Genomic DNA, 20,794 nt, shown 5'->3' with positions numbered 1-20,794 from the left:
AAAATTAGCTTAAAGAAGTAAAAATCCAACCGTCTGACATTAAGTTACAGGGGCCTAGAGGCACAGACCTCCAAGTGAAGGGTTGGTTCACCACCACCCTTAGGCATTGAATGGGCTAGGGTTGTTTTCCTTAGAATGGATGAGGCTAAGGGGTGACCAATTTGAGGTGTATACAATTACAAGGGGCCTAGGTAGGGCAGACAGGAAAGACCTGTTTCCCCTAGCTGAAGGGTCAATTACGAGGGTAGGGGGGGGGGCAAAGATTTAAGGTGATTGGTAGAAGGATTAGAGGGGACACGAGGAAAAACTTTTTCACCCAGAGGGTGGTGGGCATCTGGAATTCACTGACTAAATTGGTGGTTGAGGCTGAAACGTTCAACTCATTTAAAAGGTACTTGGACCTGTACCTGAAGTGCTGTAACCTGCAAGGCTGTGGACCAGGTCCTGGAAAGTGGGACTAAAAATGAGTGGCTAGTTTATTTTTTCTCTTTTTATGGCCGGCGCAGACATGATGGGCTGAATGGTCTCTATTTGCACCGTAACCTTTCTATGGTTCTATGAAGAAAAATAAATTAACAAAAGCTTTATATCTTACAGAACAAGCCAATTTCTCTGCTCAGCAGGTCAGTGTGTTTAAGACTTGGTTTTACATAGAAATTTGACAAGGTTTCAGTGGAGGAGAGCGTAGCAACACTCCAAGGGTGAATTTCCAAAGTTGATGAGAGAACCGACAGACTCCGATACTGAAGCTGCTCTTGAAGTTTACTCATTACGCAGTGAGTCCTTCTTTATTATAGAAGCACCATCCACTGGACTGCATGAAGAGATTGCAGGTCTCTCGCTTCTTTTCACAGACGGGCTAGAAGGCAAGGAAATAAAAGACACTGAAAAAGATGGTGACCATCCACCAGAGGATGTTCTAGATCTTGCTTGGCTCTTTCCTGACAAAGTTCATGAGAAGGAACCCTTTGCAGAAGCAGGTGATCTGTTGCAAGATGAGGACCTAGATCTTTGATTCCACTGCCAATGCAGCTGAAACCTCTGCTGTCTTTTTTGAGAAGTCACAGCTATTTGTTGAAGAAGGTACTGAAAAGCTGAATTTGTCAATTTGTCCCACTGAACGCACTAATGAGATACATCAGCAATTGCTGGCTGACCACACTGAGCTATGCAGGGAGGAAGAGATGCTTGATTCCAAGTTGGATCATACCACTAGAGGAAATGCAAAGCTTATTAATTTGTGTACAAATAGCCTTCAGCCCACACTTAAAGCTCATCAGCAAGTCATGCTAACATTCAAATCGTCTTTCAGTGAAGAAGCAGAGGCCCAAACTACAGAGCTTCTACAGCTAAGAGTCCCACACAGGAATTTCATCTAGATCCAGGTCTGGAGGTTTATTCCATTGTTGAAGATGATGTAGTCTTACCTTGTGCTGACACCGTTATCTCATTGCCTACAGTGGAGCAGGTGTTGCTGAAACAAGCCTGAAAATGATACCACTACCTACAGAAAGTGCAAGTAGTAGCCTAAAAGTAATACGGAAGATGTCTTTTCTTCATATCCCGCAATGTCTTCAGGATGTTCTTCATTCTTCTTCTTGTTTACCAGATATATTCAAATCTCAGGTATTGAACGCTTATGTTGTCATCCATGCATCAGTGAATGAGACAGCTGTGAAATTCTTCATCGAAGTTGAAAATGCTTCATCTTCTCATGCCCTTCCCCATTGTGCAAAGTGGAAGCAGAAGATTACAGAGAGAATGTTTGTTTGCCCTCTTCCAATTAAAGAAAGTGCCACTGTCCATATCCTGAAGACTTCTGCCTTGAATCAGTTTTTCATTGAATGGGTTTTACAACCCTTACAAACAAGTTGCCGTAAAGATCACAGCCAGTGTATCAGCAGTCATCAGAAGCTGCTATCCCACTGCATCAATGTGCTTGCCTTCCAAGGAGAAGAAAAGGGAATACATACATCCAGAAAGTCCTCCAAGAGAGACGAGAACACTGTTGGAAGTGAAGACTTGGGTTGGGTGGGGGGACGGGGAATGTATTCCATGGCACTCCTGGCTTGTGCCTTGTAGATGCGGAAAGACTTTGGGGAGTCAGGAGGTGAGTTACTCATTGCAGAATTCCCAGCCTCTGATCTGATTTTGTAACCACAGTGTTTATATTGCTGATCCAATTCAGTGTCTGGCTAATGGTGATCCCAGGACATGATGGTGACAGATTCAGTGATGGTAATGCCATTGAATAACAAGACGAGATGGTTTGATTCTATCTTGTTGGAGTTGGTCATTGCCTAGCACTTGTGTGGCCCGAATGTTACTTGCCGCTTATCAGCCCAAGCCCTTGCAGCTCTTATTGCATGCGGGCATGGATTGTTTCATTATATGTTGGAGTTGTGGATGGAACTGAACTGTGCAATTATCAGCAAACATCCCTACTTCTGACCTGTCTTTGAGGGGAGGTTGTTAATGAAGCAGCTGAAGATGGTTGGATTTGGGACACTTCTATGAGAAATTCCTGCAGTGATATCTTGGGGTTGAGATGACTAGCCTCCAACAACTGAAACCATCTTCCTTTCTGCTAGGTATGACTCTAACCAGTGGAGACTTTTCCCCTGATTCCCACTGACCTCAATTTTGATAGGCTCCTTGATGCCACACTCAGTCAAATGCTGTCTTGATGTCAAGGGCAGTGACTCTCACCTCACCTCTGCAATTAGCTCTTTGTTCATTATTGACCAAGACTGTAATGAGGTGTGATGGAGAGTTGTCCTGGCAGAATCTAAGCTGAGCGTCAGTGAGTAGGTTATTGCTGTGCAAGTGCCGCTTGATAGTTCATAGAAACATAGAAAATAGGAGTAGGAGTAGGCTATTCAGCCCTTCGAGACTGCTCCGCCATTCATTATGATCATGGCTGATCATCCAACTCAATAGCCTGCTCCTGCTTTCTCCCCATATGCTTTGATCCCTTTTGCCCCAAGAGCTATATCTAACACCTTCTTGAAAACATACAATGTTTTGGCCTCAACTACTTTCTGTGGTAGCGAATTCCACAGGCGCACCACTCTCTAGATGAAGAAATTTCTCCTCATCTCAGTCCTAAATGGTCTAACCCGTATCCTCAGGCTGCGACCTCTGGTTCTGGACTTCCCCACCATTGGGAACATCCTTCCTGCATCTACCCTGTCTAGTCCTGTTAGAATTTTATAGGTTTCTATGAGATCCCCCCTCATTCTTCTGAACTCCAGCGAATATAATCCTAACTGACTCAATCTCTCTTCATATGTCAGTCCCGCTATCCCAGGAATCAGTCTGGTAAAACTTCGCTGCATTCCCTCTATAGCAAGAACATCCTTCCTCAGATAAGGAGACCAAAACTGCACACAATATTCCAGGTATGGTCTCACCAAGGCCCTGTAGAATTGCAGCAAGACATCCCTGCCCCTGTACTTGAATCCTCTCGCTATGAAGGCCAACATACCATTTGCCTTCTTTACCGTCTGCTGCACCTGCATGCTTACCTTCAGCGACTGGTGTACGAGGACACCCAGTTCTCGTTGCACATTCCCCTCTCTCAATTCATAGCCATTCAGATGATAATCTACCTTCCTGTTTTTGCTACCAAAGTGGATAACCTCACATTCATCCACATTATACTGCATCTGCCATGCATTTGCCCACTCACTCAGCTTGTCCAAATCACACTGAAGCATCTCTGCATCCTCCTCACAGCTCACCCTCCCACCCAGCTTTGTGTCATCTACAAATTTGGAGATATTACATTTAGTTCCCTCATCTAAATCATGAATATATATTGTGAATAGCTGGGGTCCCAGCACCGATCCCTGCGGTACCCCACTAGTCACTGCCTGCCATTCGGAAAAAGACCCATTTATTCCTACTCTTTGTTTCCTGTCTGCCAACCAGTTTTCTATCCATCTCAATACACTACCCCCAATCCCATGCGCCTTAATTTTACATGCCAATCTCTTATGTGGGACTTTGTTGAAAGCCTTCTGAAAGTCCAAATAAAACACATCCATTGGCTCCCCCTCATCAACTCTACTAGTTACATCCTCAAAAAATTCCAGTAGATTTGTCAAGCATGATTTATCTTTCATAAATCCATGCTGACTCTGTCCGATTCTGACACTGTTTTCCAAGTGCTCAGCTATTAAATCTTTTATAATGGACTCTAGAATTTTCCCCACTAATGACGTCAGGCTGACTGATCCATAATTCCCTGTTTTCTCTCTACCTCCCTTTTTAAATAGTGGGGTTACATTAGCTACCCTCCAATCTGTAGGAACTGTTCCAGAGTCTATAGAATCTCGGGAGATGACCATCAATGCATCCACTATTTCTAGGGTTACTTCCTTAAGTACTCTGGGATGTAGATTATCAGACCCTGAATATTTATCAGCCTTGAATCCCATCAATTTCTCCAACACCATTTCCCTACTAATACTGATTTCTTTCAGTTCCTCCCTCTCACTAAACCCTGTGTTCCCCAACATTTCTGGTATGTTATTTGTGTCTTCCTTTGTGAAGACAGAAACAAAGTACATATTTAGTTGGTCAGCCATTTCTTTGCTCCCCATTATAAATTCCCCTGTTTCTGACTGTAAGGGACCTACATTTGTCTTCACCAATATTTTTCTCTTCACATACCTATAGGAACTTTTGCAGTCAGTTTTTATGTTCCCCGCAAGCTTACTTTCCCTTTCTTAATCAATCCCTTGATCCTCCTTTGCTGAATTCTGAAGTGCTCCCAATCCTCAGGTCTGTTGTTTTTTCTGGCCAATTTGTATGCCTCTTCCTTGGATCTAATATTATCTCTAATTTCCCTTGTAAGCCATGGTTTGGCCACTTTCCCTATTTTACTTTTGCGCCAGACAGGAATAAACAATTGTTGCAGTTCACCCATGCGCTCTTTGAATGTTTGCCATTGCCTATCCACCATCATCCCTTTAAGTAACGTTTTCCAATCCATCATAGCCAACTCACGCCTCATACCATCGCAGTTTCCTTTATTAAGATTCAGGACCCTAGTCTCAGAATCAACTATGTCACTCTCCATCTTGATGAGGAATTCTATCATATTGTGGTCGCTCATCCCCAAGGGGTCTCGCACAACTAGATTGCAAATTATTCCTTTCTCATTACACAATACCCAGTCTAGGATGGCCTGTTCTCTAGTTGGTTCCTCAATGTATTGGTCCAGAAAACCATCCATTATACACTCCAGGAATTCCTCCTCTATGGTATTGTTACTAATTTGATTTGCCCAATCTATATGCAGATTAAAGTCACCCATAATTACAGATGTTCCTTTATTGCATGCGTCTCTAATTTCCTGTTTAATGCCATTCCCAACATCACCACTACAGTTTGGGGTTCTATATACAACCCCCACTAACATTTTTTGCCCCTTAATATTTCTCAGCTCTACCTATACAGATTCCACATCATCTGAGCTAATATCTTTCCTCACTATTGCGTTAATTTCCTCTTTAATCACCAAAGCAACTCCACTGCCTTTTCCTTTTTGTCTGTCCTTCCTAAATGCTGAATACCCCTGGATGTTCAGTTCCCATCCCTGGTCACCCTGCAGCCATGTCTCTGTAATCCCGACAATATCATACCTGTTTACATCTATTTGCTTGGTTAATTCATCCACTTTATTGCGAATGCTTCTCACAAGACACAAAGCCTTAAGGCTTGTCTTTTTAAAATTACTTGTCCGGTTCACACTATTTTTCACTGAGGCCCTGTTTGATTCTTGCCCTTGATTTCTCTGCCTATCACTTTTCTTATTCCCCTTTCTGTCTTTTGTTCTTTTCCTTGATTCCCCCTCCTCTGACTCCTTGCATAGGCTCCCATCCCCAACCACTCTAGCAAATATTCACCCGAGGATATCAGTCCTGGTCCTGCCCAGGTGTAACCCGTCCAGTTTATACTGGTCCCACCTCCCCCAGAACTGGTCCCAATGCCCCAGGAATCTGAAAACCCTCCCTCAAACTATCTCTTCAGCCACGTATTCATCCACTATATCCTGCTATTTCTACTCTGACTAGCACGTGGCACTGGTAGTAATCCTGAGATCATTACCTTTGAGGCTCTACTTTTCAACTTACTTCCAAACTCCCTATATTCTGCTTTTAGGACCTCATCCCTTTTTTTACCTATGTCGTTTGTACCAATGTGTACCACGACCACTGGCTGTTCACCCTCCCCCTTCAGAATGTCCTGTTGCCACTCTGAGACATCCTTGACCCTAGCACCAGGGAGGCAACATACCATCCTGGAGTCTTGTTTACGGCCACAGAAACACCTATCTATGCCCCTTACAGTTGAATCCCCTATAACTATTGCATTCCCACACTTTTTACTCCTCTCCTGTGCAGCAGAGCCAACCTTGGGGCAAAGAATTTGGCACCATCAATGACACCTTCCAGCTTTACTAATGATTGAGTTACACTGATGGTGAGGTAATTTCCTGGATTGGATTTATCCTGCTTTTTTGTGGACAGGGCAAAGCTGACCAAATTTCCACTTTGTTCTGCAGATGCCATTCTTTTGGTTGCACCAGAACAGCTTGACTGGTGGGCTGGTTCTGGTGCACAGGTCTTGAGCACTAAGCAGGTTGTTCTCTGGGCCCATATACAGTGCTCTCTGCTGTTTCTTGATCACATTATTTTGTTTTTTCTCAAAAAATATACTTTATTCATAAAATTTTGCAGAAATATATTACATAACAGCTCAAATTTGACATTACATAAAGGGCAATACAGCTCAATTTCTTTCAGTAGAGTACATGGGGCACTGAGGTGCCTCACTACACTTACAATTACAGGTTATATTTACAATATATATTTCATGTCAAACAATCTCTGGTGCATACATCCTGAGGGATTTTACACAGGTTTCAGCTACTCTCTGTAATATAGCAAAAGGGCCTTAGTCTGCGGCCTTTCCCCATTGGGCCTTTGTGGTGACTGCAAACAAGCTTTAATGCACTCTTCAGGATATAGTCCTGGATCTTGGGAGGAGTCAGTCTGCAATGCTCAAATGTGGACAAGTCTTTGCACTGAAAATTCAGCACGTTTTGGGCGGACCAAAGAAACTGACAGCAGCAGTTGGCGTTTATCTTGGTGTGCATCCCGAGGCCATAGTGCACTGAGCTGGAACGTACAGCACTGAGTGGGCCATAGAACACTGAGCTGGGCCATAGAGCACTGCGCTGGGCTGTAGAGCATTAAGCTGGTCTCTAGATGACTGAGCTGGGCCATAGGGCACTGAGCTGGGCCAAAGAGCACTGAGTTGGGCCATAGAGCACTGTGCTGGACGGTATTGCATTGAGCTAGGCCATAGAGCACTGAGCTGGGCCGTAGAGCACTGAGCTGGACCATATTGCACTGAACTGGACTGGACAGCACTGAGTGGGCCATAGAGCACTGAGCTGGGCCATAGAGCACTGCGCTGGGCCTAGAGCACTGAACTGGGCCGTAGAGCATTAAGCTGGGCCCCAGATGACTGAGCTGGGCCATATGGCACTGAGCTGGGCCGTAGAGCACTGAGCTGGGCCATATTGCACTGAGCTGGGCCATATTGCACTGATCTGGGCCGTATTGCACTGAGTTGGACCATAGAGCACTGAGCCTGGCCGTATTACACTGAGCCGGGCCGTATTGCACTGAGCCGTACTGTATGGCATTGAGCTAGGCAGTCGAGCACTGAGCTGGGCCGTAGAGCACTGTGTTGGGCGGTAATGTACTAAACTGTGCCATATTCCACTGAACTGGGCTGTGGAGAACTCCGCTAGGCCATAGAGCACTGAGCTGCACTGTAAGGCACTGAGCTAGGCTGTAGAGCACTGAGCTAGGCCGTAGAGCACTGCACTGGGCCATAGAGCACTGAGTTGAGCCGTAGAGCATTGAGCTGGGCTGTAGAGCATTAAGCAGGGCCCTAGATGACTGAGCTGGGCCATAGACCACTGAGCCGGACCGTATTGCATGGAGCTGGGCTGTAGAGAATTGAGCTGGGCCGGGGAGCACTGAGCTGGGCCTTATTGCACTGAGCTGAGCCGTTGAGCACTGGGCTGGGCCGTATTGTAATGAGCTGAGCCGTAGACCATTGAGCTGGGCTGTAGAACACTGAGCTGTGCCCAATTGCACTGAGCTGGGCTGTGGAGCATTGAGCTGGGCTGTATTGCACTGAGCTGGGCCATAGGGCATTGAGCTGGGCTCTATTGCATTGAGCTGGGCCATAGAGCATTAAGCTGGGCCACAGAGAACTGAGCTGGGCCATAGAGCACTGAACTAGGCCATAGACCACTGAGCTGGACCGTATTGCATCGAGCTGGGCCGTAGAGTACTGAGCTGGGCCGTGGAGCACTGACCTGGGCCGTATTCCACTGAGCTGGACCGTATTGCATCGAGCTGGGCCGTAGAGTACTGAGCTGGGCCGTGGAGCACTGACCTGGGCCGTATTCCACTGGGCTGGACCGTATTGCATCGAGCTGAGCCATAAAGTACTGAGCTGGGCCGTGGAGCACTGAGCTGGGCCGTATTCCACTGAGCTGGCTGTAGAGCACTGAGCTAGACCATAGAGCTCTGAGCTAGGCTGTGGAGCACTGAGCTGGGCTGTAGAGCATTAAGCAGGGCCCTAGATGACTGAGCTGGGCCATAGAGCACTGAGCTGGTCGATAGACCACTGAGCTGGACCGTATTGCATCGAGCTGGGCTGTAGAGAACTGAGCTGGGCCGGGGAGCACTGACCTGGGCCATAGAGCACTGAGCTGAGCCGTATTGCACTGAGCTGAACCATTGAGCACTGGGCTGGGCCGTATTGTACTGAGCTGAGCCGTAGACCACTGGGCTGGGCCACAGAGCATTGAGCTGGGCTGTAGAACACTGAGCTGTGCCCGATTGCACTGAGCTGGGCTGTGGAGCATTGAGCTGGGCTGTATTGCACTGAGCTGGGCCGTAGAGCATTAAGCTGGGCCACAGAGAACTGAGCTGGGCCATAGAGCACTGAGCTGGGCCATAGACCACTGAGCTGGACCGTATTGCATCGAGCTGGGCCGTAGAGAACTGAGCTGGGCCGTGGAGCACTGACCTGGGCTGTATTCCACTGAGCTGGACTGTATTGCATCGAGCTGAGCCATAGAGTACTGAGCTGGGCCGTGGAGAACTGAGCTGGGCCACAGAGCACTGAGCTGGGCCGCAGAGCACTGCGCTGGGCAGTAAAGCATTGAGCTAGGCCGTAGAGCACTGCGCTGGGCCGTAGAGCACTGAGCCGAGCTGTATTGGTCTGAGCTGGGCTGTAGAGCACTGAGCTAGGCCACAGAGCTCTGATCTAGGCCATGGAGCACTGAGCTTGGCCGTAGAGCACTGAACTGGGCTGTAGAGCATTAAGCAGGGCGCTCGATGACTGAGCTAGGCCATAGAGCACTGAGCTGGGCCATAGACCACTGAGCTGGGCCATAGACCACTGAGCTGGACCGTATTGGATCGAGCTGGGCCGTAGAGAACTGAGCAAGGCCGTGGTGCACTGAGCTGGGCCGTATTCCACTGAGCTGGGCTGTAGAGCACTAAGCTAGGCCATAGAGCTCTGAGCTGGGCCGTATTGCACTGATCTGAGCCATAGGGTACTGGGCTGGACCACAGAGCCCTGAGCTGGGCCTAGAGCTTTGAACTGGGCCATAGAGCACTGAGCTGGGCCGTAGAGCACTGAGCTGGGCCATAGAGCACTGAGCTAGGCATTAAAGCACTTCGCTGGGCCGTATTGCACTGAGCTGGGCTGTAGAGCACTGAGCTAGGCCATAGATCTCTGTGCTAGGCCGTGGAGCACTGAGATGGCCTGTAGAGCATTAAGCAGGGCACTAGATGACTGAGCTGTGCCTTAGAGCACTGAGCTGGTCCACAGACCACTGAGCTGGACCGTATTGCATCGAGCCGGGCCGTAGAGAACTGACCTGGGCCATGAAGCACTGAGCTGGGCCGTATTCCACTGAGCAGGGGCATATGGCACTGAACTGGGCCATAGAGCACCAAACTGGGCTGTATGGTACTTAGCTGGGTCGTATACCACTGAGCTGGGGCATGGAGCACTGAGCTGGGTCGTATACCACTGAGCTGGGGCATGGAGCATTGAACTGGGCCGTATTGCACTGAGTTAGGCCGTAGAGCATTGAGCTAGGCTGTATTGCACTTAGCTAGGCCATTTTGCACTGAGTTGTGCCATAGAGCACTGAGCTGGGCCTTATTGCACTGAGCTTGGCCGTATTGCATTGAGCTGAGCCGTAGAGCACTGGGCTGGGCCACAGAGCATTGAGCTGGGCCGTAATGCACTGAGCTGGGCCGCAGAGCACCGAGCTGGGCCGTAGAGCACTGAGCTGGGCTGTGGAACACTGAGCTGGGCCCTATTGCACCGAGCTGGGCCATAGAGCACTGAGCTGGGCCCTATTGCACTGATCTGGACCGTAGGGCACTGAGCTGGGCTGTGGAGCATTGAGCTCGGCTGTATTGCACTGAGCTGGGCTGTAGGGCATTGAGCTGGGCCGTAGAGCACTGAGCTGGGCTGTAGAGCATTAAGCAGGGCCCTAGATGACTGAGCTGGGCCGTAGACCACTGAGCTGGACCGTATTGCATGGAGCTGGGCTATAGAGAACTGAGCTGGGCCGTGGAGCACTGAGCTGGGCCGTATTCCACTGGGCTCGGGCATATTTGACTGAACTGGGCAGTAGAGAACCGAACTAGGCCGTATTGCACGTAACTAAGACATTTTGCACTGAGCTGGGCCGTAGAGCAGTGAGCTGGGGCATATTGCACTGAGCTGGACCGTATTGCATCGAGCTGGGCCATAGAGAACTGAGCTGGGCCGTGGAGCACTGAGCTGGGCCGAATTCCACTGAGCTGGGCTGTAGAGCACTGAGCTAGGCCATAGAGCACCGAACTGGGCTGTATTGCACAGAGCTGGCCCATAGGGCATTGAGCTGGGCCCTATTGCACTGAGCTGGGCCATAGAGCACTGAGCTGGGCCCTATTGCACTGAGCTGGACCGTAGGGCACTGAGCTGGGCCGTGGAGCATTGAGCTTGGCTGTATTGCACTGTGCTGGGCTGTAGGGCATTGAGCTGGGCTGTATTGCACTGAGCTGGGCCATAGAGCACTGAGCTGGGCTGTAGGGCACTGAGCTGGGCTGTATTGCACTGAGCTGGGCTGTAGAGCATTAAGCACGGCCCTAGATGACTGAGCTGGGCCATAGAGCATTGAGCTGGGCCATAGACCACTGAGCTGGGCCATAGACCACTGAGCTGGACCGTATTGCATCGAGCTGGGCCATAGAGCACTGAGTTGGGCCCTGTGGCACTGAACTGGATTGTAGGGAACTGAGCTAGGCCGTGGAGCACTGACCTGGGCCCTATTGCACTGAGCTGGGCCATAGAGCACTGAGTTGGGACCTATTGCACTGAGCTGGACCGTAGGGAACTGAGCTGGGCCGTGGAGCATTGAGCCGGGCTGTATTGCACTGAGCTGGGCCATAGAGTACTGAGCTGGGCCGTAGGGCACTGAGCTGGGCTGTATTGCACTGAGCTGGGCCGTATTGCACTGTGCTGAGCCGTAGACCTCTGAGGTGGGCCGTAGAGCTCTGAGCTGGGCTGTAGAGCACTGAGCTGGGCCGTATTGCACTGAGCTGGGTGGTATTGCACTGAGCTGGGTCGTAGAGCATTGAGCTGGGCTGTATTGCACTGAGCTGGGCTGTATTGCACTGAGCTGGGCCATATTGCTCTAAGCTGAGCTGTAGAGCACTGAGCTGGGCATTAGAGCATTGAGCTGGGCTGTAGAGAACTGAGCTGGGCCTTAATGCATTGAGCTGGGCCGTATTGCATTGAGCTGGGCCGAATTGCACTGAGCTGGGCCGTATCGCACTGAGCTGGATGTAGGGCACTGAGCTGAGCTGCAGAGCACTGAGCTGGTCCATAGAACACTGAGCTTGGCCCTTTTGCACTGAGCTGGGCCACAGGGCATTGAGCTAGGCCCTAGGGCACTGAGCTGGGCTGTATTGCACTGAGCTGGGCCGCATTGCGCTGAGCTGGGCCGTATTGCACTGAGCTGGGCTGTATTATACTGAGCTGGCCCATATAGCACTCAGCTGGGTCATAGAGCACTGAGCTGGGTCATACAGCACTGAGCTGGGCCGCATTGCACTGGACTGGGCCGTATTGCACTGAGCTGCACCATAGAGCACTGAGCTGCGCCATATAGCACTGAGCTGAGCCATATTGCACTGAGCTGCACCATATAGCACTGAGCTGGGCCGTATTGCACTGAGCTGGGCCATATTGCACTGAGCTGGGCCATAGAGCACTGAGCTAGGCCCTATTGCACTGAGCTGGGCCATAGAGCACTGAGCTAGGCCCTATTGCACTGGGCCATATCACACTGAGCTGGGCTGTATTGCATTGAGCTGGGCCATAGAGCACTGAGCTGGGCCGTAGAGCACTGAGCTGGGCCGTAGAGCACTGAGCTGGGCCGTAGAGCACTGAGCTGGGCCGTAGAGCACTGAGCTGGGCTGTAGAACACTGAGCTGTGCCGTAGAGCACTGAGCTGGGCTGTAGAACACTGAGCTGGGCCGTAGAGCACTGAGCTGGGCCGTAGCACACTGAGCTGGGCTGTAGAGCACTGAGCTGGGCCGTAGAGCACTGAGCTGGGCCACGGAGCACTGAGCTGGGCTCTATTGCGCTGAACTGGGCCATGGAGTAATGAGCAGGGCCATAGAGTACTAAGCTGGGCCGTACAGCACTGAGCTGGGCCCTATTGCACTGGGCCATATCACACTGAGCTGGGCCGTATTGCACTGAACTGGGCCATAGAGCACTGGGCTGGGCCATAGAGCACTGAGCTGGGCCACGGAGCATTGAGCTGGGCTGTATTGCACTGAACTGGGCCATGGAGTTCTGAGCAGGGCCGTAGAGTACTAAGTTGGCACGTAGAGCACTGAGCTGGGCCGTAGAGCACTGAGCTTGGCCATAGAGTACTGAGCCTGGCTGTAGGGCACTGGGCTTGGCCATAGAGTACTGAGCCGGGCTGTAGGGCACTGGGCTTGGCCATAGAGTACTGAGCTGGGCTGTATTGCACTGAGCTGAGCCATAGAGCACTCAGCTGGGTTGTAGGGCACTGAGCTGGCCCGTAGAGCACTGAGCTGGGCCGCATTGCACTGAGCTGGGCCGTAGAGCACTGAGCTTGGCCATAGAGCACTGAGCCGGGCTGTATTGCACTGAGCTGAGCCATAGAGCACTCAGCTGGGCTGTAGGGCACTGAGCTGAGCCATAGAGCATTCAGCTGGGCTGTAGGGCACTGAGCTGGCCCGTAGAGCACTGAGCTGGGCCATATTGCACTGAGCTGGGCCGCATTGCACTGAGCTGGGCTGTATTGCACTGAGCTGAGCCATAGAGCACTGAGCTGGTCCGTAGAGCACTGTGCTGAGCAATAGAGAACTGAGCTGGGCCGTGCTGCACTGAGCTGGGCTGTGTTGCACTGAGCTGGGCCATAGAGCACTGAGTCCTGTGTTATGGAGCTGCTCGGGATGAACCTTAATAAAAACCACATCTCTTTCTAGAGCAATTGTGGAATTTTTTAAGCTCACATGTAGTGAATTAAATTGATTGGAGACTGGCTTCTGTGATGGTGGGAACCTCAAGAAGCCAAGATGGATCATCCACTTGTCACTAAAATAGAAGCAAAGTACTGCTGGTGCTGGAACTATGAAATTAAAAATAAACAGGAAATGCTGAAAATACTCAGCAGGTCTGGCAGCATCTGCGGAGAGACAAACAGAGTTAACTGCCATTTCTCTTCCACAAATGCTGCCAGTCCTGCTGACCTTTTCCAGCATTTTCTGTTTCTCCTCCATCCACTTGTCACTTCTGCGGAAGATGACACTCAACGTAGCCTATTTTCACTCAAGGCCTGGACTCCGCCATCATTGAGGATGTATGTTTAGTTTAACTGTGCTGGGAATTAGGAGTCTTCGACAAAGCTTTGGTGTTGACATCACTGGGCTACATGTCTCATTTAAAATGAATTTGCATTTTGACAGCTTTAAAACTCTATTGTGAAGATTGCTGCCCTACTCTATGACGCACTGCTCCACCGCCCCTCACCACGGAATACACGAAGTTTAAGCAAAGACTGGAAATTTCTGGAGCATCCTGAGCAGGCTACACGATGACGAACTGACTGACTATCTTCACTGACAGCAAACAGAATGGTGGGTCTGGTCTCTTCATGTTCATACACCATGTAACATTATTAACTCATGATTTCATTCACTAGAGTTGTTAGAATAGGGTATGTACAGTACTTTGCAAAACAACTCCAAAAAATAACTGAACCATCGTTACGGTTATTTAATAAACCGCCTTCCAGTATAATGTACCTCCAGGATAAATGGCCACACTATGTCCCCACTGTTTACTGTCATTAATGGCATCGAATTGAATGCAGCAGCATTTCATAAACTGAAGGATTTAACATCATTAACGAGCGGGCTATCTCAGCATTGCTTTCACAATAGCGGCACTGTTCTTTTCCAGCAGGTCTGACAGCATCTGCGGAGAGGAACACAGTTAACGTTTCGAGTCCGTGTCGATAACTGTGCTCCTCTCCGCAGATGCTGCCAGACCTGCTGAGTTTTTCCAGGTATTTTTATTTTGGATTTCCAGCATCCGCAGTTTATTGCTTTTATCTGTTCGTTTCCAGGTTTGCCGTGAAGTGGTTTTGTTGTTGGCAGTTCTGTTTCTCGCTCTGCCGGAGACCCAGAGTTTCCCAAACTGCTGCCGCCGGAGGAAATGTCACTGCAAACTTTACGAACTGCTGTACGGCGCAGGGAACCATGGCGCTGGTATTTTAACGGTGGGCAAACGGGGATCCGAACTCGAGGGGCCCTTCTCGTCGTCGGATCATCCGTTTCTGATGTCGCCCAGGAAACAAGACGAGGATGACCCGAGCAGAGAGCTCGTCCCTTGGCGGGGCTCCGCGGCTGCAGCCACAGTCCAGTATAGTCTGTCTCTCTGCAGCAGGGTCTTCGACCACTTCCTGAGGTGTCTAGCATTTGGAATAGCAGAAGGTCTTCAACAGAGTGATTGTGATTATTTTGCAAAGTTATGTGTTGGTGTTATAAGCAGCACTTAGTCATAGAGTGCGGGATAGTTACTATTATCATCGGTGAAAATTACCTTCTGTTGTCTAGTGTGTGGTTTTGTTTGTGTTTGTGGCATCTTAAGTATTGTTGTCGAAGACTCCAGATGTATTGTGTAGTCATTTTACACAGTACCCTGAGATGTTCAGAAACCCAATTGTGATTTTGCAATGTAAACCCCACGTCGCTAGGGAGTTGTTCATCTTTGTGATGTTACACATTCTATATTATTGTTCAAAACTTCAATGATTAAAGGCACGAGCAAGTATTGGTTGGAAAAGCAATATCAGTTGATTCTTTCCATTTTGTAAAGCGGTGCGATAAAATGTGCAAAGTGACGGGAGTAGATCCCAATTGTACGAAATACAAAGGTCTAGCCTTTTGCTAACATTTTTAATCCATTTTGTTTTCTATCGCAATATATAAAGATGCAAATCATCTTAGAAATGAGCGCAGCGACAGGCTCTGTGCTCAAACACCTGTCCAACATGGATTCATTTGTTGCATTATACAAAATAAATTAAGAGTAAATGGTGGTACTAGTGGCAGGCACAATGAGGAAATAGATGGGGCTCGCTGTTACTCCAATACTAAGTACTACCAGTAAAATAATACGATCATATTGCAATTAATTGGATTAAAAACTCTACATTAACTGAGTATAAAACCTGTAATCAAGTGAAAAGTCCCCTAAAAGATCTGTAACCGTGTGTAGGTGCATATTTGATTGATACACAATTCCTACGTTTATAACAGTTTCGATAGTAGGCACGGGGGCAGCATCACTTTGACTTAGACAAAATCAACTTGCTCCCAATGCACAAGGTGGAAAGTACTAGGCAGTTAATAAATGGGTGGTGTTTTCAGTCGAGATGTGAGGATCCTTTACCCGTATATTTAGTTTTGAGTGGGATGACAACTGACACGGCACATTCAATTGATCTTTGCTCAAAAGAGCTTTTTGCTGATGAAAACACACTGCTTTGTCAATCATACAAAAGCATGCATTTATATAGCACCGTCAACATAATAAAACAACCCAAGATGCATCTACAGGGGAGTTCTAAAGTAAAATTTGACATGGAGACACATAAGCTGACATTGGACCAACAGCTCGGTCAAAGAGATAGGTTTTAAGGAGTGAAATAGAGGCGGTGAGGTTTAGGGGGGAAATTCCAGAGGTTAGGGCCTAGGCAACTGAAAACTTAGCCAATAGTGGCGGAGCAATAAAAATCAGGGAAGCTCAAGAGAGCAGAATTAGAGTGCAGAGATCTTGGGTTTGGGGCTGTAGGAGATTAACAGAGGGGTTGAGATCATGAAGAGATTTGAAAACAAGGATGAGTGTTAAAATCAAGACATTACTTAACTGGGAGCCAGTATTGGTCAGTGAAGACAGAGTGATGGGTGAAGGATCTTGATGCAAGTGGGACATGGGCAACAGAGGCTTTGGATTATCTCCAGTTTACAGGTGCTAGGGAGAGGGAGGGAGTTGTGGTCAGGGAATGGATTTGGTAGCATGGATCAAGGACAATGGCTTCAGTCTGGTCAATGTTTAAAGAGAGGAAATTTCTTCTCATCCAATACTGGATACTCTTTCGAGTTATCAACAGTCACAGATTGCAACTCTTTTGAGTACAATCACAGTTCTTGGTTTCCAGGAGTGGGACATGAACCCACAACCCTCTGATTCAAAGGCGAGGGTGCTATGAACTGAGCCACAGCTGATATTGGACAAACAATCTGACAATTTCAAGATTGTGGGGCTGTGAAGAGAGGTGATGGTGAGGAATATGCTGAACAGGAGGAGATCATTTGGTGCATTATGCCAGTCCTGGGAAAGCTATGCAATTAGTACCACTATCCTGCTCTTTCCCCATAGCTTGCATTTTTAAAAATTTTTCAAATATATGTTCAATTTCCTTTTAGAAGTTACCATTGGATCTTCTTCCACCATTTAAGGCAGTGCATTCCAAATTAAAAATACAAAAAATTTGTTTTAAGGATGGGGGCTGTGTGTGTGTGTGAAAGAAAGAAGTCAAGCTAGGGTGAAGGCTGCTCCACTCAGTGGGTCACATTTCCATGGGCTGTAGCTCAGACACCCCTGATCAATATTATCATTTTTTGCAACTTTGTACTTGCAGCCAGCAGTATTAATCACCTGAGAGCCAATGGTAGTGCATAACCATATTTCAGGGCTGTCCAATCTGTCATCAGACATATCCACCCAAACCTCAGCCAGCCTGACATGTCAAGTGGCTTGTGTTCTGACATAAAATTGTGTTCTCACGCCAGCACCCCCAATACACTTGGTCCAGGGTTCCAATTGTTTTAACATTTCAAGGAGTTTTTTTCATAATTAAAGAATTGTCTTAATGAGAAATGTTTAAGCCTTCTGACTTTGTGGGCTGACTAGCTGCAATCTGTGAAGCTTTAGAGTTAATATCAACTTAAATCGATGTCCCACTTTTTTTACTGGAATCTCAAATTGCTGACACCAACAGATGCGAGTGTTCAAATTTAAAATTGATCCATTCACGAGGCAACAGTGTTAAAGAACAGTGCTTTCCGAGCCCATACCATTCAAACAGGATGAACGACTAAATAAGTAATATAAATGCAAAGTAGGACTGAGTTACCTGGGTTTTATGGATCAGATATGAGCTGAGACATTGACATCCCTGGTCTATATTATCCTTTTTTTGCAAGTGTGTGCTCCCACAAATTTGCTGGTAGTTTAAGTTCCATAGTTATATATGTATATATATATATTTTTTATTCATTCATGGGATGTGGGTGTCACCGGCTAGGCCAGCATTTATTGCCCATCCCTAATTCCCTTGAAAAGGTGGTGGTGAGCTGTTTTCTTGAACTGCTGCAGTCCATGTGGCGTTGGTACACCCACAGTGCTGTTAGGGAGGGAGTTCCAGGATTTTGATCCAGTGACAGTGAAGGAACAATATATTTCCAAGTCAGGATGGTGAGTGGCTTGGAGGGGAACTTCCAGGTGGTGGAGTTCCCAAATATCTGTTGCTCTTGTCCTCCTAGATGGTGGTGGTCATGGGTTTGGAAGCTGCTGTCGAAGGAGCCTTGGTGAGTTCCTGCAGTGTATCTTGTAGATGGTACACACTGCTGCCACTGTGCGTCGGTGGTGGAGGGAGTGAATGTTTGTGGATGTGGTGCCAAACAAGCAGGCTGTTTTGTCCTTGATGGCATCAAGCTTCTTGAGTGTTGTTGGAGCTGTCCTCATCCAGGCACGTGGAGAGTATTCCATCGCATTCCAGACCTGTGCCTCGTGGATGGTGGACAGGCTTTGGGGAGTCAGGAGGTGAGTTACTCGCCACAGGAGTCCTAGTCTCTGACCTGCTCTTGTAGCCACAGTATCTATATGGCTGGTCCAGTTCAGTTTCTGGTCAATGGTAACCCCCAAGATGTTGATAGTGGGGGATTCATTGTTGGTAATGGCATAGAATGTCAAGGGGCGATGGTTAGATTCTCTCTTGTTGGAGATGGTCATTGCCTGGCACTTACCACTTGTGAGCCCAAGCCTGGATATTGTCCAGGTCTTGCTGCATTTGGACATGGACTAATATATATATAAAAAAGTATATAAGCGGGGACAGAGAGAGAGACATTGTACATCTGTACGTTTCTAGCCTTCTGCTTGTTTGCTGACAATCAGCTGATGCCATATCTAATGTATTAATCCATGTATTATATATATTCCTGTATTAATCAATTACACTGTTAAGATACTTAAATAACTTACATTTTTATAGCAGCTTTAACATAGTAAAACATTCAAAGGCATTCACAAGACTAGAATCAGAAAAAAAATTGACATCAAGGCAAAGTAGGACAGATGCCCAAAAGTTTCATAAAAAAGGTAGGTTTTAAGAAGCATTTTAAAGGAAGAGAGGCAGAGAGCTTTAGAGAGAGAAATATAGCTGTGGCTACAGATAACTGAAGGCACAGTTGGCAGTGGTGCAGTGAAGGAAATTGGGGATTTAGAAGAGGCCAGAGTACAGAAGGTTAAAGGGGTGGAGTCGGGTAATGTTATGGAAGTGGAAGTACGTGGTCTTAGTAATGGAGAGAATAGTGTTGAAAATTCGGCTCAGAGTTAAGGAAGATACTGAAGTTGTAAACAGACTGGTTCAGCCTGAGAGTAACCAAACAGGGGGATGAAATCTGTGGCTAGGGAACACAGTTTGTGGTGGGCACCAAAGACAATGGTTTGTCTTCCCCACATTTAATTGGAGAAAATTTCTGCTCCTGGATAAGACAACAGGTGCAGTGGAGGGGTCAAGAGAGGTGGTGGTGAGGTAGAGCTGGGCGTCATCAGCATGGAATCTGTCTTCAGGTGATGCCACTGAGGGGCAGCATGTAAAACGGTCACAGGTAGGATGCACGACAGACAGATGCTTGGGGGCCTGCAGAGGTAACAGTACACGAGTGGGAAGAGAAGCCACTGCAGGGATTCTCTGGTGATGGCTGGATAGATGAAAATGGAACTGGTTTGCATAAATAATTTAATCTTTTGTTACCAACCACTAAAAGGAAATGAGAAGAGATGATTGGCCTCCAACAACCACAACCATCTTCCTTTGTGCTAGGTATGACAGTTTACTGTCTAGTTATGTCTTATGCACAGCCTTCAAGTTGATTTCACAAAGAATCCTCATCTTTTAGGTAGGTACTCTTCGTACATTTTTAAAAGGCAAGACAAGTTCACTAGCAATGTTTTGAAACTTATTTTCTACGCTGTAAGACATATATATATATATATATATATGGAGATCTTAATGCATTTAGAAAAATATTATCCCATTATTTGGTTAAAGGCACAAGAGAGATGTACTAATGTTAACATTTTTAATATTAAACATGATTTTGCACTTAAGAATTGGCCAAACTGTCATTTACATACAGTATAAAATTTGATTTTTATACACCATTTGAAATTTGCACCATGGATGCTCTTTACTCCCATAATGATCATGCATGATCTTTAGACACAACATGAAAATACTGCATGATATATTTTATGTGTTTCAATGGTACTTTGAAAAATTAGTGTAATAAGCCCCTTAAGTATTAAAACATGCAATCTAAAGCAGTTATGCCTACAAATGAGAAAATTTACCACTAATGTACTTACTGATAATGGTTTATCTTATCATTTAAAACAGAAATTCGTGGAAAACTGCAAACTCTTTTCAGAATGCAAAGATTAGTTTTATTGTAAATTGATACGCTGACAAATAAATACTATACCTGTGTAATTGTTCTTGATTTGTATAATCAGGGCATAGAAATTATTCTACTTATAATGATTGCTGTATGATTTGCTTTGAATTCGTAGAACCATTCGCCGTGCATAAAAGTCTCTGTATTCGTCAGGAAGTTCTTCCAGTGTTTTTAAGGCTCGGTCTAAAATCTGCATAGCTCTTGAGGCTGCTACGGGATCCTTGTTTCCATAGGTGTCTGTTTTATCATAGCAGTCTGCAGGAAGGTGTTTCCAAAATACATTCACTCCCACTCCAAACTCTTTAGCAACAGTGTTATGAAACCACAATGCTGTGAAA

General features: G+C 47.2%; 1 protein-coding gene and 1 long non-coding RNA gene across 2 annotated transcripts in view; one reads left to right on the top strand and one right to left on the bottom strand.

Moving 5' to 3' along the window:
* Positions 1-13,976: 13,976 nt before the first annotated feature.
* Positions 13,977-15,496, top strand: LOC144686514 (uncharacterized). The gene is made up of 2 exons (XR_013577938.1): positions 13,977-14,282; positions 14,774-15,496. It is a non-coding gene; the product is annotated as an uncharacterized LOC144686514 (long non-coding RNA).
* Positions 15,497-20,419: 4,923 nt separating this feature from the next.
* tyw5 (tRNA-yW synthesizing protein 5) overlaps positions 20,420-20,794 on the bottom strand; it is a 75,608-nt gene continuing 75,233 nt past the window's right edge. Inside the window, exon 8 of the mRNA XM_078551805.1 lies at positions 20,420-20,786. Coding sequence (XP_078407931.1) covers positions 20,530-20,786 — 257 coding nt within the window. The 3' untranslated portion in view covers positions 20,420-20,529. The remainder of the gene's footprint in view (positions 20,787-20,794) is intronic.

This window comes from Cetorhinus maximus, chromosome 11 (assembly GCF_964194155.1).
Source record: "Cetorhinus maximus chromosome 11, sCetMax3.hap1.1, whole genome shotgun sequence".
Lineage (NCBI taxonomy): Eukaryota > Metazoa > Chordata > Chondrichthyes > Lamniformes > Cetorhinidae > Cetorhinus > Cetorhinus maximus.
The sequence above is the reverse complement of the archived record's forward strand: the minus strand, read 5'-3'. Positions and strand labels throughout refer to the sequence as shown.